Genomic DNA, 27323 nt, shown 5'->3' on the forward strand with positions numbered 1-27323 from the left:
AGAACTGTGTCTGTGGTATTTAAAAGGGGCCTCCAGGACCACATTTCGTGTCCATGATGACACACACAGTGTAAACAATATCAGCTGACGCTGTTGTGACTGTTAATCATGCTGACACATGGCTTTTTCAATAACTATAATCCATTAATTAATTAAATAAACATAAGAGGGGGAAACACCTTCAGTGGATATCCAGAAACCAAATTAAACATCACTGAACCTTTTAGGGAAGACGTAGAGAGCAGTATACTGTAGCTCAAGTACCACCACTGCACACAATTAAGATTTTTCTGATGGTATATATGAATGACAATAATAGATTATAATAATAATAACTCTTTTGAGCCACTGCATGTGGGCTTTTGTTGGTCGGTGGGTTATTGTACGTCAGGGGTATCAAGACAAACAGGTTTGAGTAGGTCTATATATGCTAAAGTGCGGAAGACTGGCTGAGGAGTGACGTAGCAAAATGCTATATCAGAAACCATCTCTGTGCTGTGTGAAGGCAAAAAGTTAGAGACAGTACAGTATGGCAGCCTGGACTGTGTGGATGCTCCTGATGTGTACAGCCCTCACTGAGCAAGGTGAGCTTTTATACTGACTTACCAGTTTATTATCTATTACAAACCAACACGTTCTCTCTTTAAACCTTATATTTAGTTTCTGTTATTATTGTCAGCGAAGTTTTGATCCAACTTTATGGTCATGTATGAGGAATTATTTAGTGGTGGAGTTGTACTTGATTATATTAAGTTGACATGTCTGTCTCAAGTCTCCTTTTCTTTTCCTTATAGTACAGAAACAACACTAAATATGATGTGAATAGAAGATTCATATAGACCGGGGTTATGTAGGAGTGCTGTATTGTACAGAGATATCAACTAATGATTTTACAATAGTGGTAATTATCAATAATGAAATGCCTGTAAGCTATGGGGAGGTGTGTTGTCAAGTGGTTACTTAGTAACTGTTTCAAGGGCGTCAGCTATTGTAAAGGAGTCTGGGATAATGAATTGCACAATTCAAAACACGTTACATGTACATATATGATAATAATGTAATAATCTAAATAAACTGGGATTTATACAATTCAAGAACCTACCAGGTCAGCTATTCTTTGGCTAATCTTTGAATATTCTGACGCAGAAAGAAGTTTTCCCTGTAATGACCAAGATACATCAATATTGGACATAGTCACAGCCAATAAATATATACAAATTTACGGATTCTCAATGTTTTCAAAAATGTTTTATGAATTGATATGACGGGGACCTTTCTTTTACTAGCCTACTGACAGAAAATTAGAACCCACATTGAGATTTCTGTACTTGAGGGAGTTTTTTGTAACAATTTGTAGTAATTTGCATGAATTAGTCACCTTTTCATGGGCCATATGCGAGCGGATTGTAACGTGACGTGAAAAATGAGACCCTCCTTGTCTCTCTTGGTTGCCTATATAAGCCTGTGGACGATTTGTTTGAGTTGTTTAATGCTGCTGGTCTGTGGACAGTCCAAAGGATGTGACTTTATACACATTCTCGAGCAGTTGTAGCTAACTTTAGTTTAGAAATGGTGTTTGCTAACCAAAACTAATGACCAGCTTCCAGCACAACACAGAAGTACCACAGGAGTCCCTTAATATCCACTTTATCAATCTGTAAAGTCTTTCACTTAAGTAAAAATGGGGACAGCCTTTCTTCCTAATTTTTTATTATTTTTTATAGGTCTACTATGCTTTGGTGTCAGCGATTCTGAAGAAGAATATTGATTGTTGGGTCTCATTCCCAGGTGGTTGATGACCTAGGAAAAAGACACAACAATCAACTATCTGAATTTCATACTGTAACTGCTTACTGAATGTTATGGTATCAACAAGAAAGATGAGTCCCAAAAGAAGTGTGAGGAAGAGGTACAAAAGCCTACACTGAGTTGACAAAGAGCAATGACATGACTGCATTTACTGACCACACCTGTCAGTGCACCTGGTCCAACAACATAGTGATGTTTAGCCTTCTGGCTTAGGGATAAAAAAAACAAAAAACTTGATGTATGACTATTTAAAAGAAGGGCGGCCCCCACAGTTTCTTAATGCAGCACCACTGTCGTAAGTACAAATCCCAGATCTGTGCCAATTTGTCAGAGGTAATGTAGGTGCTAACTACAAACAAAACTCATTACATCATAACAATGAAATGTGTTGAAAACTTGTATGTTGAAGTAAACATGTATGCAACGCTGTGATCCTACCCTCTCACTGAAGTTACATAGTGCAGAAACAAGTGATGGGACGCGGAGAACACCATTCACTCTATTGCAAGACACTGAACCATCAAAATGATTTTGTTATTTTTAGGTAAAAAGTTACATAATGTTGCTTTAATAAACTGGTGAGTCACTTTGAGATTAAAATCTCTTTTACAAATGAGGACAGGGTCAAAATAGCAGCATCCAGGATATGACAAGAAAACAACAACACCAAATCGCAATAGTGTAATAGTACAACATACCTCATACACTGAAGCACACCTTGTTTTATCAGCTTATTGTTTGCAGAGCAGAAATCTACTCAACCTCCACACTGAGTGAAACTTGTTTCATTTGTGTTGCATCTGTTTCCTAACGTACCAATCCAAAATATTGAAGTGATAGGCAGTACTTTGAAAAAGCCTGAGGCTATTTTAACTGACCAAGTAAATGTATACCAAAATAATAAATAGAATATGACTTTTGCACAGCACTGTATGTACAGCCCATCACAGGCCTCAGCAGGAGTTAGAGGAAGCAGGTGGAGCTCTAGCGCCACTTTGTGTCTGTAGTTACACACATCCACACCATTAATACCTCTACTGGAAGGTTTTGCTGGGTCGTACAACACACACTGAGGCATATAAATGTAACTTTTATGTAATGTAACTTTTCCCATCTCTCTTTCCTACAGGGTCAAAGGCACAGGGTAAGTCACCTTTCATATGTCCTACAAATGCTCTTGTTTATGTAAATGCTCAGGCAATGCTCTGTAAGAATTTTGAACTTTGAATAAATAGAGCTACAAATGAACACATGAATCAGCCTTACCTTTCCTGTAAAAGTACTTACACATGGTTGTCTATGCTCTGTCAGATTGTGGATCGGCACCTCTGAACACGAGGATAGTGGGTGGTGAGAATGCTGCAGCCGGTTCATGGCCCTGGCAGGTCAGCTTGCACCTCAATATTGCGGGGAGTCACATCTGTGGAGGGACACTCATCAGTGACCAGTGGGTGATGACAGCAGCCCACTGCATTTTAATGTAAGAGGAACTCTTCAGCTCCTGTTTCATTTGCTGGTCTTAAATTTCTCTCTTGCAAAAATGACATGCCTCCACCGGTTCGAGGCATGTGTGTTCAAAAATTAACTGCTAACTGACTTAAGGATGAAAAATTAGTGTTAAAGATATGTACAAATCTAACTGTAAAAGTGAAGTAAGGCTTAAAAAGAACTGGGATCACTAATAGTGTGTTCTATTTGAACTGGAAAGTCCGAATCTTTAAGTCAACAATTTCAACTGCAATTCCCCTTGAAGTTGGATTTCCAACTCGGCAATCCCAGCCTCAAAGTCCAAGATGGCTGTTTGGTGCATCAACGGTCATGAAATCTGTAGAATAAACTGTTTGTTAGCACTTCTGTCTTATTTGCCTGTCATAAATCAGTCTTTCTGGACATGTTGCTTTGGTGTTTGAATGGACATAATGCATGGTTATTCTAAAAAATGACTTAAAATGCTGAACCTGACAAGAACAGGTTTTCCAACTGGAACACAGTCGACTCAGGTGTGAAGTCATCCCCAGCCACGACTTCTGAAGTGATGAAATGCACGATTAAGTTAGTGGCGTAGGTAACATTACTGTAGAGTTGACAGGACACGGATGTAGTAGAGTAATAGTAGCTCAGCAGTTAAGATTCGGAGGTGAGAATTCAATTCATATTCTGAACAAGCCCCCAGGAACAGCGCTGATATTTGACAAAACCTTTTGGTGACTTGTCCAACTTGTTAATACATACTATACTGGCAAAAATGGTAAGGCAGACCAGTTACGGCCAACAGGCTAGCTGTGTAAGCAAGCATGCAATCCTTTTTATCAGATTGGCCCAGTGGTTTTACTGGAAGTTCAGCTGAATTCCAGTGATGGCTTGGATGTCTAACCACACTCATTGTTTATCAAGACTGTAATCTGCATTTGCTGAGTGATCAAATGTTTTTATTCTTTTATCCAGCAACTCACCTAGTGCATGGACCCTCTACCTTGGAAGAGAGACTCAGAGTGGCCCAAATGTTAATGAGGTGAGCCGCACGCTGTCCCAGCTCATCGTCCATCCTGACTACAACAACACCTTGTTTAACAACGATATTGCCCTAATGAGGCTCAGCAGCCCTGTCAGTTTCACTAACTTCATCAGACCCATCTGCCTGGCGAGTAACTCCAGCCAGTTCTACAACTCCACTTCCTGCTGGGCTACTGGCTGGGGCAGGCTTGGAAAGGATGGTGAGTATCCTGCAGGCTTTTAATCTAGTGCTATTACCAAGTCAAAGCTTTGATTGTCCGATTAAAAATTGCAAAATCTCTCCTATAGAGTCCTTGCCAGCCTCAACTCCACTGCAGGAGGTTCAGATTCCTGTCATTGGAAACAAGCAGTGCACTTGCAACTACATCCCAGCACCAGAGGCAAACATCACTGACAAAATGATTTGTGCAGGGCAAGAGAACAAAGGAGCATGTCAGGTAAATATAATAAACCATTATCTTTGTATTTGAAGTTGCAGAACTGACTAATTTTATTTTATTTTATTCCTTCTTTGACAGTCTGAAAACATCAGAAAAAAATGTTACGTTATTTCGTCCTATGCCTTTCTTTACCAATTCAACCACCAACTGTATATTTAGAGCTAGGCTAGATAATGCTACTCCAGTCTTATTCTGAACCAGTTACTAGCAGTATCAATGAACTGTTTGTGTTTTGTCTCTCCTCTTGCAGGGTGACTCAGGTGGACCTCTGCAATGCAAACAAGGCACAAGGTGGATCCAGGCTGGCATTACCAGTTTTGGAGTGCCTTGTGCCCTGGCTGGTTTCCCTGAGGTCTACGCCCGAGTGTCTGAGTTCCAGGATTGGATCCTGGGTCAAGTGGCGGGGGCAAACGTTAACTTTGTGACATTCACCTCTACTGGCACCGACCCAGACAGCAGCTTTGTGTGTCGCAGCACAGGCTCTGCAGGAAATGCAACCACATCGGCTCCAGGAAATGCAACCACAGTGGGAAATGCAACCACTCCCTCCTCCACAGCATCAACCTTTACCACTGCACTTGCATTTGTCATCTTTTCATTGTTTCATATTATGTTTGACTTTTGAATTTTATTTAATCTAATCTTATCAACATGTTAATGAAGGTTCTCAGTCATTAAGGTCATGGTGAATCTAGGTGCTGTATCGTAGGCAACTGGACTTGTTTCAGTTTCTTGAAGTTCGTTTCACCTCTCATCCAAGAGGCTGCTTCAGTTCTTATGAGCTGGAGAAGAGCTGGCAGGCTTTTAAACTCCTTTTAAGGAGTGTTCTTACAGAGTCGTTAAGGACACGCGTGAGCTCTGAGTTTCAGAGTCGTTAGGGCCACTTGTGGGTCGTTGGTCCTTCATGTGTGTTGCTAAGGCTAGGTGAGCCCAGGTGTGAATGGTTGTCGAGCTGTCTGGGGAGAGAACTCAGTACAGCATTGTAGGTGGGTGACAAGTAATGTCTTAGGCCACCTCCTCTGTTCAAAGATGGTCGTTCCAGTTTGACATAGATGGATTCCTTTACTCCTCTTTCAAACCATCTGTCTTCTCCGGCCAAGATGTTTACATTGTTCTCATTCCTTTGAGTCCAGTTGCCTACGATACAGCACATATACTAATCTTATCAAGATTGTATGATAACAGTGTTCAAGGAAATTGTGTCTTGTTAAAAATCAGTTCATAACCTAGATGTGTTTCATGAATATCAAAGACAATATGAAGCACTTGTTGTTCAGTATGATCAATTTAATGTTAATGTATGATTTTTGACCATCAAGTATAGTACGGGGGACCGGGAGGTTTAAAGGATGATGAGGAGCATTTTTTCTGATCTGCATTCTGAATCCAGATTTCCTTTGTACTTCCTGCAATCCAAAGAATTAACTATTTTTTACTAAAGAAGCAGAGTTTCGTTCTTTTGTATCTCAATGTTCGGTTCCTATGAGCCTGATAGTGGTTATTTTTTTTAAAGTTACTGAACGCTGATCAAATGAAGGAAATAAACCATGACGACACAAATGTTTTGCATTGCACTTAAATTATTCACTTCCACTTGCACCAACCCAGACAGCAGCTTTGTGTGTCACAGCACAGGCTCTGCAACCACTCCAACTGAGCTTACACTGGGACTATTCAGGAGGCAAAGTTTAAATACGCCATTGACAAAGGTTTGCAGGCTAAGACATTTGTGTTTGGTCCGTCCATGTCGATGAGTAACTATAATTCACTAAAGGAGACATATTATGCTCATTTTCAGGTTCATATTTTCATTTAAGGTGTCTACCAGAATATATTTACTTACTTTAATGTTCAAAAAACACATTATTTATTCCAACTTCAGGCCCCCTTCCCAAAAAAGTCAACTCTCATTGGTCAGCTCACACAGGCCTGAGCCAACTACATTCAGTGTGTCTCTGGTCAGCTCTACTGGTGTTTTTAGCTTCCAGTTAGCTGCACTTCTACTGTAAATATCACTACGAGGACTGCTTGCTTAACAGTTTTAATGCCTATCTGGAGAGGTGATGGACGAGTGAGTTGTCTTCCACAGATTACTTAGATACTCTGTACATATGAATCAGTGAACCACTGACGTAACTGTATTTCCTCCAGTGATCTAATCAATGCAGATGATCACAGTTTCATCAAAAATGGAGTTCTTCCTCATCAAAAGGCATGTCTGCCAAGTTTGACATGCAGGTGAATGCCCGCCTGAGGTATTAAGAAAAACAGGTTTTTATTCAGGTGTGAATGCTTTAAATAGAGCAGGTGAGTGACTGAGAAGTGACAAAGCAAAAAGCTAAATCAGAGAGAGTGTCTGCGTTTACCTGAAGGCAAAAGGTTGAAGACAGTACAGTATGACAGCCTGGACTGTATGGATGCTCCTGATGTATACAGCCCTCACTGGGCAAGGTGAGCTTTTATACTGACTTAGCAGTTTGTTATCTGTTACAAATCAATAATTCTCTCATTTAATAACAATAAACCGTATATTTAGTTAATCAGTGTTGACATTTTGATCCAACTTTATGTTCATTTTTGCTGATTTATTTAGAAGTGGTGTTGTATTTGATTATATTATGTTGAAATATCCGTCTAAAGTTTCCTTTTCTTTTCCAAAGAGTAGAGAAACAACTCTAAATATGATGTGAATATAAGGTTAATTGAGACTGGGTTTGTTGCAGAAATACTGTATTGTATAGATCTATCAATTAATGATTTCACATAAGTGATAATTATCAACATTGAGATGCTTGTAAACTATTGAGAGGTGTGTTGTAGAGTGGTTGCTTAGTAACTGTTTGCCTCTTGCAGAAACATGTTGATACAATTTGAGTTTACGCTATTCAATAAAATCACATTAAATCAAATTAAATCAAATTAAATAAACAAACAGAAACAGTAGCCTACTTAACAGGTGTTAAATCTTTCTTATTGGTGTGAGAACTGGACCACAGCTATACTTGTTTAAATGTTATTATGTTCATAACTCACCAAAGGTTCTTTGAAATATAATGATGATACTGTGCAGGAGGCATGTATGGAAATACATGTCTCCTGCAAAAAGACCTGCAGTATTTTTCTTTCTAGTGTTTACACACAACACTGGGTAGTGTCTGCAGTGTGACCTCTGTCAACACACCTGGTCCATCATTATAACAGCAGCCTAAGTAGATAATTAGCCGACATTACCATTTAGTTGTTGCGTTAAGCAAAATTTTCAACTGTTTCTGATATTTTAAGCTTTTCAACATTTAAAACTTTTAGCTCTTTTTCAGCTGTCAGGGATCAAAAGAAAACTTCTCTTTTTATATTGTGGACACAATGACGTGTTACTATTGAAAATATCAAAAGCTAATCTAACCACAACACACACCTAAATTAGTCAAATACAACTGAAATTAATCATCTAAAATGCAGGAAATGTTTTTTTCATTGTTGTTAATATTCCCAAGCGTACTTGGATAAGTGTCCTCTTGTTGATATGATCCGCTACTGGGGCAGAATAATCAGACTGTACTGTGATGTGTAATAGTGAAACATATCTTCTAGGGGCGCCCAGTCAGACCTGTGGCCCTTTGCTGCATGTCACTCCCCCTCTCTCATCCTGTTTCCTTGGGAAAGGTCTGAGGCCTTTTTACTAAGTGCTCTAGTCCATTAGAGGAAGGAGATGGAGCTCTAGCGCCACCTTGTGTCTGAAGCTACACATAGATACTACACTACTAATACTTTTACTGCAAAGTTTGCTGGGTCTAACAATGAAACACACATTGAGGCAAACAGATGAGATTCACTCTTTCCATCTCTTTTCTACAGGGTCAAGGGCTCAGGGTAAGCACAGTCATATTTCATATATTCCATAAATGCTGCGACGATGCACTGAAAGAACAATAACCATGAATGACTGTGAATAAACAGAGCTACAAATGAACCTACCTTCATTTATTTGTACTTACACATGGTTGTCTATGCTCTGTCAGATTGTGGAACAGCACCTCTGAACACGAGGATAGTGGGTGGTGACAATGCCCCGGCTGGGTCATGGCCCTGGCAGGTCAGCCTGCACCTCAATATTGTGAGGAGTCACATCTGTGGAGGGACCCTCATCAGTGACCAGTGGGTGATGACAGCAGCCCACTGCATCTTAATGTAAGAGAAACGGTTTGATTTTGTGTGCTCAAAAATTTAAACTCAAAATACAGTAACAATCCTTTCTAAACCGAGATGGATTGATTTAAAGAAAACATAACGGTACAAAAGGGACACATAATGTGTACAATGAAATTTACAAGGGTTGTCTTAACTGGGGGAAAACCTGTAGTCAGCCTCCGCCTCAAATTTCAATGATCTGAAAGTAACATCTACAGTATTTGACATTCAGGACATTTACCACATCTCCTAACACATCCTACAGTGACATTATCACATCACTGTGGTCACATGTGTCCTTTCAAAGCCTAGCAGACTTCTGAGAATGAGCAAAGGGCAGAGCACTTCGATGTAAAAGCTCTGTGAGGCTTCTGGAAGAGACGTAAAGACATGAGACGCAAGACTTATGATGCCTGTCAATCTAAAAGATATTTTTTTCAACTTGAGAAAGTCATTGAATTTTAATTCAAAAGCTAATTTCACAAGTCAATAACGTTGCAGCGACACCTTCCACCATGATCAAGTCACTTTGCTGACTTTTGTCACAGGCCTCCTTTCTTTGTACTAACTACATTATTTATATCTGTAAGTGAGACTAAAAACTGCTATCATTTTGTTCTCTCCTATTTAATTGACACATACACACACACCCAGACTCCACTTCCCCCCTTTTTCCTCCTCTCATCCTTTTTGGATGAGATAACACTTAACACACACAGCATGGTGATTTATGACTTAACTCCCTTTTACATTCCTGGGGTAGAGACTTCTTCTCCCCTCCAGATTTTAACAAAGTTAGAATAACTATTAAGCCAGAACCTAATCTTCTGGAAATTAACATGTTATTAATCAGGAAACAGAGTTCATAAAATTAATATTAATTTCATTTCTCTGTGATGAAAATTGACAGATAATTTAAATATGTGAAAATGACCGGTATTCCATGGAGCCACAGCGCTCTCCAGTGATGAGCCCTGGTGAGATTTAGACAAGTTTGAAAAGACTTTCTCTAACTCATTTGTGCATGTTACCAGTCAAAGTATATTCCCTGTTATAATAGCATCAGGCTAGTGTAAGTGTGTATGTGTAAGTAATTATTTCTACAGTAATCAAGTGTGTTTAAATGTTTAAACAAGTATTATTATTTTTGAATGTTAATGTTTAATGATTCATGCGATTTGTGTTTGAGACAGTCCACATTAAGCCATGGTGACATTCTGGGAAAGCTGAAACACAATTTGAAATATTAAAATGTTAGTTTAGTTTTAGCTAGTTTATGTGAGTTTTAGACCTGTTATCTTCTCAATAGTGAGAACGTTGGCAGCCCTTGAGTCACGCCTGCTATCAGACTGGACAACACAGCAACACACTCTCTCTCAACACACTCTCTCTTCACTCTTCTAGTTACACTTCACTTTAAGCTTTAAGCTCTTTGCTTTGATTTTACACACTACTCTCTTCAAGACCTCACTCTTAAGAGAAGTTGCTAGCGCGTTATTTTTGTCACTTTTATATTTTTCAGGCATTAAATTATTCTCTTAATATTTAATTGTTTCACCGGCTGCAATTTCACCATCCGCACATATTTCATCCATAATCCATCTTTTCTGTTACCTGTTAATCTTGTCATCTGTTCAATTTGCCTTTTGATTTGTTTACTCGAAACTATTTAGCCAAATAAATATATTTAACCTTATGTCGTTGTCTGTGGAGGTTTGTTTTAATGTGGAGAACCAATGGTCACTGTGTCCAGAAGTCACTACTTCAGTAATGAGATTGAATAAATTGATCTGAAATTGATTAGAATTGATTGATATTGATTCAAGTTAACCTCCTCTCATCGAATTTGATTAATTTCCTCCGGATTAGTCAAAGAGATAAAAGAACGGAGGTGGTGCCCCCATTCACGAGTGCTTTATTAATCTCAAGTGATTAATAAATTAAATTCATTAGTAGTGTATCTCCTACACAACAAACCTTTCCTTTCACTCTCACGTTTCAGGAGATTGCATATCTTGTTATGTTTGTCATAACAATTGTCTAAAGAAAAAAATATCTTCCTGAAAATATTTTTTATGCGTGTGTTATCTGTTTTCTTTTTATCCAGCAACTCAACTAGTGCATGGACTCTCTACCTTGGAAGAGAGACTCAGAGCGGCCCAAATGTTAATGAGGTGAGCCGCACGCTCTCCCAGCTCATCGTCCATCCTGACTACAACAACACCTTGTTTAACAACGATATTGCCCTAATGAGGCTCAGCAGCCCTGTCAGTTTCACTAACTTCATCAGACCCATCTGCCTGGCGAGTAACTCCAGCCAGTTCTACAACTCCACTTCCTGCTGGGCTACTGGCTGGGGCAATCTTGGAAAGAATGGTGAGTATCCTGCAGGCTTTTATATAGTGCTATTACCAAGTCAAAGCTTTGATTCGCCAAAAACCTCAGGTTATGACAAAATAATAAAAAATGACATTCCGATCTGCCTCAAGTGTACTTTATGTTGAGTGCTGTTTAAAGCGGCTTTAAGCAATGTTGTCATTTGAGCTAACTTCCTGTCACATGAACACACAGCCATATTCGGCAGACAGAGCAGCAAACAGGAGGATCCTTCTCTCTGCAAGTTTGTGAGCAGACAGGACGGCCTCTTTATGGAGTTCTCTGTCCTGATTGGATAAAGTGGGCAGGGATACCAGAAATTTGTTTTCTCTTTTACTGCATGAGCAGGGGGAGGAGAGACATGGGTCACTGACCAAACAATCTATTAGAGTGATTACTGTTGGAAAATAGAGCTTTTCAACACTTATTTGAATGAAAATATGTCACTTACAGCAGCTTTAACAAATGTTCGAAATACATGGGATAGAAGTCGCCGTTTGGTGCATGTTAACATACTGACGTTAGCATTTAGCTCCACTGTGACTAGTACAGCATACAGAGTCACTATCTCTATCTCAGTGTGTCCGCTGATTTCATACCCCACTTTCTCTTCCACAGAGTCCTTGCCCGCCTCGACTCCACTGCAGGAGGTTCAGATTCCTGTCATTGGAAACAAGCAGTGCACTTGCAACTACATCCCTGAACAAGATGCAAACATCACTGACCAAATGATTTGTGCAGGTCAAGAGAACAGAGGAGCATGTCAGGTAAATATATTAAACCGTTATTGTTGCACTTGACATCCTGTGTTCTCATAAGATACTTTGTTCCATCCTCTTTCCTTCTTCACCAATTTCCCCACCGTAATATATAACTTTCATATTTGTGCTATTAAAATATTTTTGTCAGTGAGAATGTACCAGGTGAGGCTAGATAAGTCTACTCAAGTCTCATCCTGTACATTACCAGCAGTATCCATTCACTTATGGTGGTTTGTCTCTCCTCTTGCAGGGTGACTCAGGTGGACCTCTGCAATGCAAACAAGGCACAAGGTGGGTCCAGGCTGGCATTACCAGTTTTGGAGTACCTTGTGCTGTGGCTGGTTTCCCTGAGGTCTATGCCCGAGTGTCTGAGTTCCAGGATTGGATCGTGGGTCAAGTGGCGGGAGCGAATGTTAACTTTGTGACATTCAACTCCACTGGCACTGACCCAGACAGCAGCTTTGTGTGTCGCAGCACAGACGCTGCAACCACTCCAACTGAGCTTACCGTCGTTGTCATCTCAGTGACAGTGTTCCTGCAGCATATTTTAGCTCAGTAGAACAGTTTTTTGTGCTAACAACCTCTCTAAGTCTTATTCTGTTATGTTTGTCTTTTGAATCATTTCATCTAATCGTTTATCAAGTTTCCAATGATATTTATGTATAGCATCATGATGATAATAACTGAGATTGTATGAAGAAAGTGTTAACGAAAATTGCGTCTCCCAAAAAATCAGTTAGAACCAAGATGTCCCTCTAATATCAAAGAGAATATGAAGCGCTTGGTTGTCAATGTAACAAAAAGTGTATTTGTCTAAGAGAAAGTGTTTGATTTTTGACCGTCAGTTACAGTATCGAGGACTGAGAGGTTTAAGAGATGATGACATGAAAATTGTTGCAGGTCTGCATTCTGAACCCAGACCCTCAGAACATTCTTCTTCTGAGCAGGAAAACCATGTAGTAAATGTGCATTTATAACACTACTGGATGTTGTGCTTGATAATCAGAAATATGACAAACACATATATGATTTATATACTTAAGAATAAATTTTTATCCTACAGTGGTGACACATTGAATTTATTATGCTAATACACATCAGGGAGCAGGAGACGGCAAGTTTTACTGCTCCTGTCCAAGACAAAGTACAGCACAAAAGCCCCTGTAAAACCATAACAGGTCAGTTTTATGATTTACTGAGAGTTCTATCCATCTGCTCATCTATCGTCATTAAGAATTACTTCCTGAGCAACCTGAAAAGTACAGAGACTGTTGCAAGCAGTTAGTTTAAAAATTGGATTAACGAGCAACCTGTTAGCATTGACTGTGCAGACAGCTGCAGGAGCTGGTGAGCTCTGAAGGTCACAACACAAATGATCCTGCGATCGAATAACCTAAGCCAAATGTGCTCATCTTTATGTGTGCACAACACAGATAGCTCATTAGCCTTAGCCAGCTTGGTAGCTTTCAGCTAGGTGGGCTTATTTAACTCAGTTTCAGCTCCACACACGCTCCACCTCTTTGCCCATTTTTGACTAGTCAGGAGTTAGGCGGACTCAGGTACTGCCAAGATAGCATCATCCATTGTCACTGACATTGAGCTATGGGTGACATCACGGTGGCCATGTCCACTATTTTGTACAGTCAGTGAATCACACATCCCTTGACTATCCCTCAATATTACATCAGTCCAACATCGGTCAACTACTTGGAACATACAAATCCACTTTTTATACAATTAAAACTACTGAAATTCACTGACATTGTATCATATCAAACACCAATCATCATGTATAAGGCAAAAAACAGACAATTACCAGAAAAATCCAAAAATGTATTTAGGAATCGGGAGGGAGGTTATCATTTAAGAGGGGAACATAACTTCAAAATCTTGAACATACGAACAACCTTGAAAAGTTTCTGTATATCTATTTCCGGTGTCAAGCTATGGAACAATCTAAGTGAGGAACTCAAGCAAAGTCCAAATATCAACCAGTTCAAGAAAATGTACAAAAATATGTTGTTTAGCGGGTACAATTGATAATGATCATTAATGATTATTGGTGATTATCATCTATTAATTGATATGGCATGGTGATGAGAGGTAGAGAAGCCTATGTGAATATGTGTATGTATGTATGTATATGCGTGTGTATATATGTAAGTGTATGGGTGTATGTGTGTGTGTATATATATATATATATATATATATATATATATATATATATATATGTTATTTTATCTAGACAAAGGGATGAGAGCTAAAAAGCTATGCTTCTTCTCACTCCTTTTCGAATATGTCATTCACTTCTTCTTTTATGTGTTTTATTATTATTTTGCTTCCTCAAATTTTCATTTCTGTATTATGTTGTGCAAAGAATTTGTTTATTAGCAATCAGGGCACCTTGTACTATTTGCATATTCGGAATAAATAAGAAAAAAAAACCCAAAAAACAAAAAAAAAAAAAAACCCCATCACCCCAGGCTGTGCGTCGGAGTAGCCACATTAGCCAAATTTTCCAAATTCAACAGGCTAACCTACAAAATAAACAGTGAAACAATGAAACATTGCAAAACTTAGAGCTTCAAACGTCCTCGCCCTCATCAAAAGGCACGCTTTACATTGATATCCCTACATGATTGAACATCTTTTTATTGAGACAAATGACCCTTTCCAGGCACAACACGTGAGCTTTTATGGGTTGGTGGATTAATGTTTGCCTGGTGTAGCAATATGACCGGGTTTTAGTAGGGAGTGTATGCTGTCAATAGTGTAGATCAGTGACTGAGGACGGACAAAGCAGGAAGCCACATCAGAAAGAATCTCTGCGCTTACCTGAAGGCACAATTTTAAGGACAGTACAGTATGGCAGGCCGGACTGTGTGGATACTCCTGATGTGTATAGCCCTCACTGGGCAAGGTGAGCTTAAACATTGACTAAACAGTTTATCATCTATTACAAATCCATTATTCTGTCTTTTCAACAACCTCATATTTTGTTTTAGTTTGTGTTAGAGAGGGTTTGATCCAACCTTATGCTTATTCTTGAGGAGTTAGTGTTGGTGTTGGACTTGATTGTGTTATGTTGAAACGTCTGTCAAAAGTCTTCTTTTCCAGAGAGTAAAAAAACAACTGTATTGTACAGCGCTATCAATAATGGATTTTACAATAGTGATAATCGTGGATAATAATCAAAAAATGAAATGCCTATCGACTATTGTGAGGTCATCAGGTCATTACTTAGTAACTGTTTCCAATGCATCAGCTTTTGTAAAGGAGTAATGGATAATGACTTGTCTCTTGCTTGATTAAAAACACATTACATGTGGGCTATGGTGGCGCAGTGGTTAGAACAGAAGGGAAAATTATAGCTCAAATATTAGTATTAATATGGCGATAATGAGGTTATCGTCTTACGTCTTATTCAAACTACTATTAATGATTCAACCTGGATATGAGTTCATAGTCTGCACGATAACAGCAATAAAATCTCTTGTTGATCAGACATAAGTGGGTCAGTAACACACGTTAACTTTGGCCAAATAATTAAATTGTAGTTTAGGTAAAACAAAGCAGAAAAGTGATGTCTAATTGTTAAACTTCCAGTGAAGTTTACTGTTTCAGTGCCCTGATGTCATTTTAGACGATAAAGTTTATTGTTAAACTGTAAAACATTCTGCCTCCGTTACATATCTTTGTCACAAGTGTTTGATAACCACATTTGACGGATCATTGCAAAATAATTTGTGTATATATATTGGCCTCCAAAATCGTGCATTAGTTGGGTTCTAATATATACTGTATATAGTATGTGTACTATAGTCCAAGATAAGACCGAGACCTTCAAAAAAGGGTCTTGGGATCAAGACCAATCCGGCCACTTCAACTACAGGCTTTGAAAATAAAGCTCCCTTTTTGTTTCTTTTGCATTTGCATTTTTGCAACCGTAACATTTAATCGATGTATGTTGTTTATCGGACAGTCTCATTTCAAGCTGATTGTGGAACGGCACCTCTGAACACGAGGATAGTGGGTGGTGAGAATGCCCCGGCTGGGTCATGGCCCTGGCAGGTCAGCCTGCACCTCAATACTGTGAGGACTCACATCTGTGGAGGGACACTCATCAGTGACCAGTGGGTGATGACAGCAGCCCACTGCATCTTAAAGTAAGAGAAACTCAATCAGCTCTTGTTTAATTTCCTGTGCTTACAAATTAGAAGCCTTCACAGGTTCAAAGCATTTGTACTCAAAATACAGTAACAATCCTTTCTAAACCCGAGATGGATTGATCTTTTTTGATAAAAAGCAGAGATCTGAACCTGAGAGTGGGGTACAAGAGAGCATTTGCATATGTTGAGATTTTAATATACAGAAGTAACCCGACTCACCACTGTGAATTATGTTTTTAAATGTATTTTTTATTTGCTCCAAAGTCGGAAAAAACACACTACAGCATGCAATAACACAAACTATAAAGCACAACAATCTGGGGAATGCACGCTGAATAAAAGATTAAAAGGTCATAAAGGAAACAGTCGAGTTGGAAACACTCAGCAATTAATCTAAAACATGATGCAAAATGATGAATACAAACATGCATAAACCCACATATCACGGACCCTGTAAAACATGCTCCGATGTCCTGCCACACATATTGTTCATCTTATGTGCCCTTCACTCAAGGAGAATGTGATCATTGAATTATCTTAGCTAATCTAAGGAATCTTAGCTACAATATAGCAAACTTGTACTCAATGTTCTCCAGTATGCATCGGCCAAATGAACGATTTGACAATTTCAGAAAATATCCTACTCAATGTGTTTGGTAGGTAAAAGATGGAGACAGGTTGGGGTATCATGCAACACAAGGCTGTAATCTGCATTGGCTGATTTAATTCGCCTTCATTATGCTTTTATCCAGAAAGTCACCTAGTGCATGGACCATCTACCTGGGAAGAGAGACTCAGAGCGGCCCGAACGTTCATGAGGTGAACCGTGCACTGTCCCAGATCATCGTCCATCCTGACTACAACAACACCTTGTTGAACAACGATATTGCCCTAATGAGGCTCAGCAGCCCTGTCAGTTTCACTGACTACATCAGACCCATCTGCCTGGCGAGTAACTCCAGCCAGTTCTACAGCTCCACTTCCTGCTGGGCTACTGGCTGGGGCAATCTTGGAAAGGATGGTGAGTATCCTGCAGGCTTTTAATCTAGTGCTATTATCAAGTCAAAGCTTTGATTCGTCCAAAACCTCAGGTTATGACAAAATAATAAAAAATGACAATCTGGTCCACCTCAAGTGTACTTTATGTTGAGTGCTGTTTAAAGCTGCTGGTGTTCTCTGTCCTGATTGGATAAAGTGGGCAGGGATACCAGAAATTTGTTTTCTCTTTGACTGCATGAGCAGGGGGAGGAGAGACATGGGTCACTGAACAAACACTCTATTAGGGTGATTACTGTTGGAATATAGAGCTTTTCAACACTTCATAAAAACATGTCACTTACAGCAGCTTTAACAAATGTTGGAATGCTAACTTATATTGACGTTAACATTTAGCTCCACTGTGACTAGTACAGCATACAGAGTCACTATCTCTATCTCAGTGTGCCGCTAATTTCATAGCCTACTTTCTCTTCCACAGAGTCCTTGCCCGCCTCGACTCCACTGCAGGAGGTTCAGATTCCTGTTGTTGGAAACAAGCAGTGCAGTTGCAACTACATCCCTGTACGAGATGCAAAAATCACTGACCAAATGATTTGTGGGGGGCAAGAGAACAAAGGAGCATGTTCGGTAAATATATTAAACCGTTATTGTTGCATTTGACATCCTGTCTTCTCATAAGATACTTTGTTCCATCCTCTTTCCTTCTTCACCAATTTCCCCACCGTAATACATAACTTTCATATTTGTGCTATTAAAATATTTTTGGCAGTGAGAATGTACCAGGTGAGGCTAGATAAGTCTACTCAAGTCTCATCCTGTACATTACCCGCAGTATCCATTCACTCATGGTGGTTTGTCTCTCCTCTTGCAGGGTGACTCAGGTGGACCTCTCCAATGCAAACAAGGCACAAGGTGGGTCCAGGCTGGCATTACCAGTTTTGGAATACCTTGTGCCCTGGCTGGTTTCCCTGAGGTCTATGCCCGAGTGTCTGAGTTCCAGGATTGGATCCTGGGTCATGTGGCGGGAGCGAATGTTAGCTTTGTGACATTCACCTCCACTGGCACTGACCCAGACAGCAGCTTTGTATGTAACAGTACAGGCTCTGGAACATCGGCTCCAGGAATTGCAACCACTCCATCCTCCACAGCATCAACCGCTACAACTGAGCTTACGGTCATTGTCATCTCAGTGACAGTGTTCCTGCAGCACGTCTTAGCTATATAGCACAGTTCTGCACTAAGAAGCTCTAAACTTCTTCTGTTGCATTGTCTTGTTTGTCTTCTGAATCACTGAATCTAGTAATTTATGAAGTTTCAAATTACACCGATGTATAACATCATGATGATAATGACTGAGGTTGTATGATGAAAGTGTTAACGAAAATTGTGTCTCCTAAAAAATCAGTTATAACCAAGATGTCCCTCTGATATCAAAGAGAATATGAAGCGCTTTGTAAATGTAGTCTGTTTACCATTTATCCTTTTAAGGTGTACAAGCCTGAAGTGTTACACACACTAGTCCTTGAAATGAGCGTGTCATCCTAGCGTGGACTTTTGATCGACAGCTATTTGTTCAGATATTACATAATAAATATATTGTGGCAATTGGTGGCAACACCGGCCAAATTATATGATTTTTAGGGGGAAAAAATGTGTAAAAACTGTTGTGTATTCAACAGATGAGTCAGACAGCAGGAATTTACTCTGCCTGTTGTTTCAAGTGTGTCCTTTTAATTGAAGGTGTGGTAAAATGGTCTTTATTGTGGGTTAATGATTGGTTAGACTTGCTTACCGGGAAATTCACCTTCACTTGCTTCCTGGTGTCATGATTCAGTTAGTATTAAAACAAACAAAAGACTAATTAGCTCATGCAACAAGAAAGTCATTGTCTTAGTTTGAGTACACTAGATATAAACAGAGCTGATACACAGGTAAATTATATATTAAAGAAATAGTCTGTCATATTCGTCCAGTAAAAATGATGCTTTGTACAAAACAGGGAGAAACGGCAAGCTCAAAGTCAACAACATCCTTCCTGAAATCTTTGTTGGTTTCCTGACAATCCCTTGGTGACGGCAAGAGTTACTGCTCCCGGCCAAGAGTCCAGCACATAAGCCCCTGTAAAACCATAACCTGTAATTTTTATGCTTCATATGAAAGTTGTGGTAATCATCATTAAGAATTACTTCAGAAAAATGAGCAGCCTGAAAAGTGAGACATTTTGCGTGGAAGATTTTTACATTAATTTCAAGCAAAAGAGATAGATAGATAGATAGATAGATAGATAGATAGATAGATAGTCAGTTCAAAACAACCCCTTAATGTTTCAGTTGCTTCGTTATTCCAGACACCTGTTTTCAGTTGTGGCCTATATCTTGGCAGTAACAGGATGGTCAGAATGGTCCAGGGGTGGGCGTGGACTTGACTATTCTAGGTTGAATGCTTTTAAATGTTTGTGGTAACATGGAGGTGGATGCTTGTCATCAACGCTTTGACTGGTATTTCAGGCCAAAGCAGCAATGACAACCGCAAGAGCAGGAAGGGTGTTTTTTATGTAAATGTGAGATCTGAGTGAAGGAGCTGTCTTCTGTAGCAGTCACCAGGTCCTTTGCTTACACTGGGACTATTCAGGAAGCAAAGAGTAAATATAATAAATATGTCATTTACAAAGGTTTGCAAGCTAAGACATTTGTGTTTGGTCCGTCCTTGAGTAAGTATAATCCACTAAAGCAGACATATTATGCTCATTCTCAGGTTCATATTGTGTCTACCAGAATATATTTACTTGCTTTAATGTTCAAAAAACACATTATTCATTTCTTATAGTTGCAGCATAGAATTCACCTTTATCAGAAATACTTTAATTTAGCCCACTCCAACTTCAGGCCCCCCTTGCTGAAAAAGTCAACTCTCATTGGTCAGCTCACACAGGCCTGAGCCAACAACATTCAGTGTGTCTCTGGTCAGCTTTCCTGGTGTTTTTAGCTTCCAGTTAGCTGCAGTTCTACCGTAAACATCACTACGAGGACTGCTTCCTTAATCAAAAACATCACCACATGTTGGCGAAGGAGGATGATCCGTATTAGCCTCGGCATCACTGCCCAACAGGCCACTAACGTTACAACTGTGTTATACAAAGAATATGGTGTTAGCAAGCTAAGTGCTAATCAGGTTCCACATGGTTGCCAAGCAAACAAATTCCTGTAGTTTGACCATTTCTTTTTTATGCATAACTATATCCTAATCTTCAGGGCATGTCTATCAAGTTAATTTACACACAGCTGCAACAAACATGTACAAGAACCGCCTCTAAACCAATTAAGGATCCTGCTGCAAAACAGGCTTCATACGAAAATAAAGATAACGCTAACTGAGCTAGCACTGCAATAATTCAACATGAAAAAAATGTAACAGGCATCAAACCTATTACTTATTTTCAGTTGGCATCAAATGAGACTTGTCCCTGAATATTACATTGTCCAACATCAGTATCCTAAGAGTAGCCACATTAGCTGAGCAACACGCTAACGCCTGATTCAACAGGATGGGAAATGTTTGAATATGTCCTTTGTTATGAGGTCCACCATTCTGTCATGACGTGCTACTGTATATAGTCCTTTGTAGGCATCGACGCATCCACTTTAACCATTTATTAGTCGCAATTACAAAATGAATTGCACTCCATGGAAAGACAGTTTTAATGCCTATCTGGAGAGGTGATGGACGAGTGAGTCGTCTTTCACAGATTACTTACATACTCTGTACATATGAATCAGTGAACCACTGACATAACTGTATTTCCTCCAGTGATCTAATCAATGCAGATGATTGCAGTTTCATCAAAAATGGAGTTCTTCCTCATCAAAAGGCATGTTTGCCAAGTTTGACATGCAGGCGAAGGCCCGTCTGAGGTATTAAGAAAAACAGGTTTTTTATTAGGGTGTGAATGCTTTAAATAGAGCAGGTGAGTGACGGAGAAGTGACAAAGCAAAAAGCTAAATCAGAGAGAGTGTCTGCGTTTACCTGAAGGCAAAAGGTTAAAGACAGTACAGTATGACAGCCTGGACTGTATGGATGCTCCTGATGTATACAGCCCTCACTAGGCAAGGTGAGCTTTTATACTGACTTAGCAGTTTGTTATCTGTTACAAATCAATAATTCTGTCATTTTATAATAATAAACCCTATAATTAGTTCATCAGTGTTGAAATTTTGATCCAACTTTACGGTCATTTTTGCTGATTTATTTAGAAGTGGTGTTGTATTTGATTATATTATGGTGAAATATCTGTCTAAAGTTTCCTTTTCTTCTAAAAAGAGAAGAGAAACAACTCTAAATATGATGTGAATATAAGGTTAATTGAGACTGGGTTTGTTGCAGAAATGCTGTATTGTATAGATCTATCAATTAATGATTTCACATAAGTGATAATTATCAACATTGAAATGCTTGTAAACTATTGAGAGGTGTGTTGTAGAGTGGTTGCTTAGTAACTGTTTCAAGCTATTGATAGCTTGCCTCTTGCAGAAACATGTTGATATAATTTGAGTTTACGCTATTCAATAAAATAAACTTAAATAAAATTAAATAAAATTAAATAAACAAACAGAAACAGTAGCCTACTTAACAGGTGTTGAATATTTCTTATTTGTGTGAGAACTGGACCACAGCTATACTTGTTTAAATGTTATTATGTTCATAACTCACCAAAGGCTCATTGAAATATAATGATGACACTGTACAGGAGGCATGTATGGAAATACATGTCTCCTGCAAAAAGACCTGCAGTATTTTTCTTTCTGGTGTTTACACACAACACTGGGTAGTGTCTGCAGTGTGACCTCTGTCAACACACCTGGTCCATCATTATAACAGCAGCCTAAGTAGATAATTAGCCGACATTACCATTTAGTTGTTGCGTTAAGCAAAATTTTCAACTGTTTCTGATATTTTAAGCTTTTCAACATTTAAAACTTTTAGCTCTTTTTCAGCTGTCAGGGATCAAAAGAAATCTTCTCTTTTTATATTGTGGACACAATGACGTGTTACTATTGAAAATATCAAAAGCTAATCTAACCACAACACACACCTAAATTACAGTCAAATACAACTGAAATTAATCATCTAAAATGCAGGAAATGTTTTTTTCATTGTTGTTAATATTCCCAAGCGTACTTGGATAAGTGTCCTCTTGTTGATATGATCCGCTACTGGGGCAGAATAATCAGACTGTACTGTGATGTGTAATAGTGAAACATATCTTCTAGGGGCGCCCAGTCAGACCTGTGGCCCTTTGCTGCATGTCACTCCCCCTCTCTCATCCTGTTTCCTTGGGAAAGGTCTGAGGCCTTTTTACTAAGTGCTCTAGTCCATTAGAGGAAGCAGATGGAGCTCTAGCGCCACCTTGTGTCTGAAGCTACACATAGATACTACACTACTAATACCTTTACTGCAAAGTTTGCTGGGTCTAACAATGTAACACATTGAGGCAAACAGATGAGATTCACTCTTTCCATCTCTTTTCTACAGGGTCAAGGGCTCAGGGTAAGCACAGTCATATTTCATATATTCCATAAATGCTGCGGCGATGCACTGAAAGAACAATAACCATGAATGACTGTGAATAAACAGAGCTACAAATGAACCAACCTTTATTTATTTGTACTTACACATGGTTGTCTATGCTCTGTCAGATTGTGGAACAGCACCTCTGAACACGAGGATAGTGGGTGGTGACAATGCCCCGGCTGGGTCATGGCCCTGGCAGGTCAGCCTGCACCTCAATATTGTGAGGAGTCACATCTGTGGAGGGACCCTCATCAGTGACCAGTGGGTGATGACAGCAGCCCACTGCATCTTAAAGTAAGAGAAACAGTTTCATTTCGTGTGCTCAAAAATTTAAACTCAAAATACAGTAACAATCCTTTCTAAACCGAGATGGATTGATTTAAAGAAAACATAACGGTACAAAAGGGACACATAATGTGTACAATGAAATTTACAAGGGTTGTCTTAACTGGGGGAAAACCTGTAGTCAGCATGTCTGCCACCGCCTAAAGTTTCAATGATCTGAAAGTAACATCTACAGTATTTGACATTCAGGACATTGACCTCATCTCAAAGGGCAAATGGCAGAGCACTAATTTCACAAGTCAGTAACGTTGCAGCGCCTTGACACCTCCCACCATGATCAAGTCGATTTGCTGACTTTTGTCACAGGCCTCCCTTCTTTGTACCAACAAAACTTTCCTTTGCATATCTTGTTATGTTTGTCATAACAATTGTCTAAAAAAATAAATATCTTCCTGGAAATATTTTTTATGCGTTTGCTATCTGTATTCTTTTTATCCAGCAACTCACCAAGAGCATGGACCCTCTACCTTGGAAGAGAGACTCAGAGTGGCCCAAATGATAATGAGGTGAGCCGCACGCTGTCCCAGATCATCGTCCATCCTGACTACAACAACACCTTGTATAACAATGATATTGCCCTAATGAGGCTCAGCAGCCCTGTCAGTTTCACTAACTTCATCAGACCCATCTGCCTGGCGAGTAACTCCAGCCAGTTCTACAACTCCACTTCCTGCTGGGCTACTGGCTGGGGCAGGCTTGGAAAGGATGGTGAGTATCCTGCAGGCTTTTATATAGTGCTATTACCAAGTCAAAGCTTTGATTCGTCCAAAACCTCAGGTTATGACAAAATAATTAAAAAATGACAACAGTGTACTTTTTATGAGCAGGGGGGAAGAGAGACATGGGTCACTGACCAAACACTCTATTAGAGTGATTACCGTTGGAATATAGAGCTTTTCAACACTTATTTTAATTAAAATATGTCACTTACAGCAGCTTTAACAAATGTTGGAATGCTAACTTATATTGACGTTAGCATTTAGCTCCACTGCGACTAGTACAGCATACAGAGCCACTATCTCTAACTCAGTGTGTCCACTGATTTCATAGCCCACTTTCTTTTCCACAGAGTCCTTGCCCGCCTCGACTCCACTGCAGGAGGTTCAGATTCCTGTTGTTGGAAACAAGCAGTGCACTTGCAATTACATCCGTGTACGAGAGGCAAACATCACTGACAAAATGATTTGTGCGGGTCAAGAGAACAAAGGAGCATGTCAGGTAAATATATTAAACCGTTATTGTTGCATTTGACATCCTGTCTTCTCATAAGATACTTTGTTCCATCCTCTTTCCTTCTTCACCAATTTCCCCACCGTAATATATAACTTTCATATTAGTGCTTTTAAAATATTTTTGTCAGTGAGAATGTACCAGGTGAGGCTAGATAAGTCTACTCAAGTCTCATCCTGTACATTACCCGCAGTATCCATTCACTCATGGTGGTTTGTCTCTCCTCTTGCAGGGTGACTCAGGTGGACCTCTGCAATGCAAACAAGGCACAAGTTGGGTCCAGGCTGGCATTACCAGTTTTGGAGTACCTTGTGCCCTGGCTGGTTTCCCTGAGGTCTATGCCCGAGTGTCTGAGTTCCAGGATTGGATCCTGGGTCAAGTGGCGGGAGCGAATGTCAACTTTGTGACATTCGACTCCACTGGCACTGACCCAGACAGCAGCTTTGCATGTCGCAGCACAGGCTCTGGAAATGCAACCACATCGGCTCCAGGAAATGCAACCACTCCACCCTCCACAGCATCAACCGCTACAACTGAGCTTACGGTCATTGTCATCTCAGTGACAGTGTTCCTGCAGCACGTCTTAGCTATATAGCACAGTTCTGCACTAAGAAACTCTAAACTTCTTCTGTTGCATTGTCTTGATTGTCTTCTGAATAATTTAATCTAATAATTTATGAAGTTTCAAATTATACTGATGTATAACATCATGATGATTGTGGAAGAAATTGTTATTATTTTATTTTAATCAAAGAAAATATGAAGCTCTGAGAATCAGGAAGTAAGTCTTTGACCTTTGGTTGTTATTGTATCAAAGAGTGTATCATTGTGAGACCCTTATCAAGGTGAGTAAGTTAAAGTGTAGGCAGGTTCTTTTTCTTTGTGTGAAGACGTTTCATTTGTATTAGCTTGCTAGCTAGGTTGAAATAAAGCAACTGGCTTAACAGGCTAGACAATGACACTGATAGCTACTAAGAAGGATAAATGAATCATGAATCAAAGTAGAGGCCAACCCGTCCGGATGCGCCACCAGTGCAGGTTGTACTCTGTGTTGTTTATTGTGAAATAGTAGTGAATCTTTTATTATAAGGTAATTATAAATGTTTTTTTTAGTCAATATTTGTAATGACACATTTCTCAAGTCATACCAATCAAAGATTTTGTAGTTTGATTATTGACCAAGGCATCGTCCCATCCCCTCAGGTGGAGCTGAGCAAGGAAGGGGACTGGGAGGTGTAAAAGATGATGCCAGGAAAATTGTTGCTAGTCTGAATTCTGAATCCAGACCCTTTGTATTCCACATTTCTTTTGTACTTTCTGCAATCTAAAGAATAAACTACTTTTTACCAAAGAATAAGAGCTTTGTTCTTCTGTATCTCAGTGTTTGGTTCCTAGGAGTTTGATGGTGGTTATTTATTTGAAGTTACTGAAGGCTGATTAATGGTAGAAAATAAACTATGATGATGAACCTTTTTTGCACTTCCCTTTTATTCCTACTGGCCTAATTTGGTGTAAAACAAACTTGATTTAACACAAACATCTTCTTTGAAATGCCAGTCACTTTTATAGCTAAAATTATAAAGCCATCCATCTCTTATCAGTACCACAATACACTTTACAATACAAGGTTCTGCTGGTACTGATAAAGTAACTAATGACTTGGCATTACATACAGTGGTTACAGAAAAAAAAAAAGTCTCAATCACAAGTAGAAATAAAGCCTTTTGTAGCTCAAGAGGAAGCTGCATGTAATCTGAAAAAATGCTGCCACTGATGCCACTCTGGCTAAATGTTATGGTGGGTTATGTATGCTTCCTGTTTTTGAAAAGGAAGAAGACAGCCTTGAATGAAAATTTTATATCTCTGGTTCTGCTGTTTCAGTTTTGATTATTTGTTTTTAAACTGCCCATAATGAGTCCAATAGGAGCGCAATGATAGATCATTGGTCTGCTTTTTAAAAAATGGTGCCTACGTTACACACAATGCAACTTAGCTGTGCATGCCACTGAGTGACATCACTGGAGGAAATTTATCAGATTATATGCAACTTCCTGTGGAGCCACAAAAGGCGTTATACTAGGTTTTCCACTCCACAAGACCTGTTAACACACTTTAATGTGTAAAATTGGTGGAGCTACACTTTGAGTTATGGTTAGGTCACTGTGTTATCAGCTTTTTAATACTGGAGCTGGTCTTAATGGTTCAAAGTCACACTATTTTAAGAAATTGTGTAGTTCAATCCCAAATAATGCATAATATTTTATCATTTTACCATTATATTCTTATGGATTTCTATAATTAAGTAACTACAGACATCAGATACATATGGTGGGGTAAAATAATAACATTGCTGGAGTATCATATGCTCATTAAAATATGCAGTACATAGGCTAACAGATAAGAATACCAAGTCCTTCACAGTATGAAACACAACCTCTCCTGCAGACATCTACAGACATGATCATCTGATCCTAGATGGCGTCGTTAGCATGTTAGCTGGCTCGTAGTTAGCATATTATCTTGTCCTAGTATGTCGTGATTAGTTATACATGAGAGGTACAACCTGCATGGGGCATAACAATGTTTGCCATGGAAGCATTTTAGCCGGTTAATTTTAATGTTAGCATGTAAGAATCTGTAAAGTTACAGGTAACATTAGCGAGCTAACTTGCAGAGCGAACCAGCTAACGTTAAGGGTTTAACAAGTGGAAGTTCTGACCTGTTGTTGGTGGCGCCAGATGAAAGGTTAGGAGATTAGGCTACTTACCAGAGCCATTCTGATTCCTCCTATGGGGTACCTATATATTTTATTTGATACCTATACATTTCAGAAGACCAAACAGTCCAGATGTAGTTAAAGCTGGGGTTGGTCATTCTGTTCAGAAGCATTTTTTAAATTATATTTGTATAAAATCTCTTAACAT

General features: G+C 39.2%; 1 protein-coding gene across 1 annotated transcript; it reads left to right on the forward strand.

Moving 5' to 3' along the window:
• Positions 1–529: 529 nt before the first annotated feature.
• On the forward strand, positions 530–24994 carry LOC311250204 (transmembrane protease serine 9; the record flags this gene model as incomplete). The annotated part of the gene is made up of 21 exons (XM_084341780.1): positions 530–584; positions 2939–2953; positions 3121–3289; positions 4255–4523; positions 4612–4760; positions 5014–5375; positions 8619–8633; positions 8718–8951; positions 11059–11327; positions 11946–12094; positions 12339–12611; positions 12934–12988; positions 16071–16254; positions 16983–17278; positions 17735–17817; positions 18128–18168; positions 22786–22800; positions 22888–23118; positions 23609–23877; positions 24239–24387; positions 24632–24994. 21 exons carry the CDS (start codon positions 530–532, stop codon positions 24992–24994), a joined length of 3645 nt encoding a protein of 1214 aa, XP_084197906.1.
• Between the last annotated feature and the right edge of the window lie 2329 nt (positions 24995–27323).

The sequence above is a fragment of the Pagrus pagrus genome (genome assembly GCF_965226575.1).
Source record: "Pagrus pagrus genome assembly, chromosome: 21".
Lineage (NCBI taxonomy): Eukaryota > Metazoa > Chordata > Actinopteri > Spariformes > Sparidae > Pagrus > Pagrus pagrus.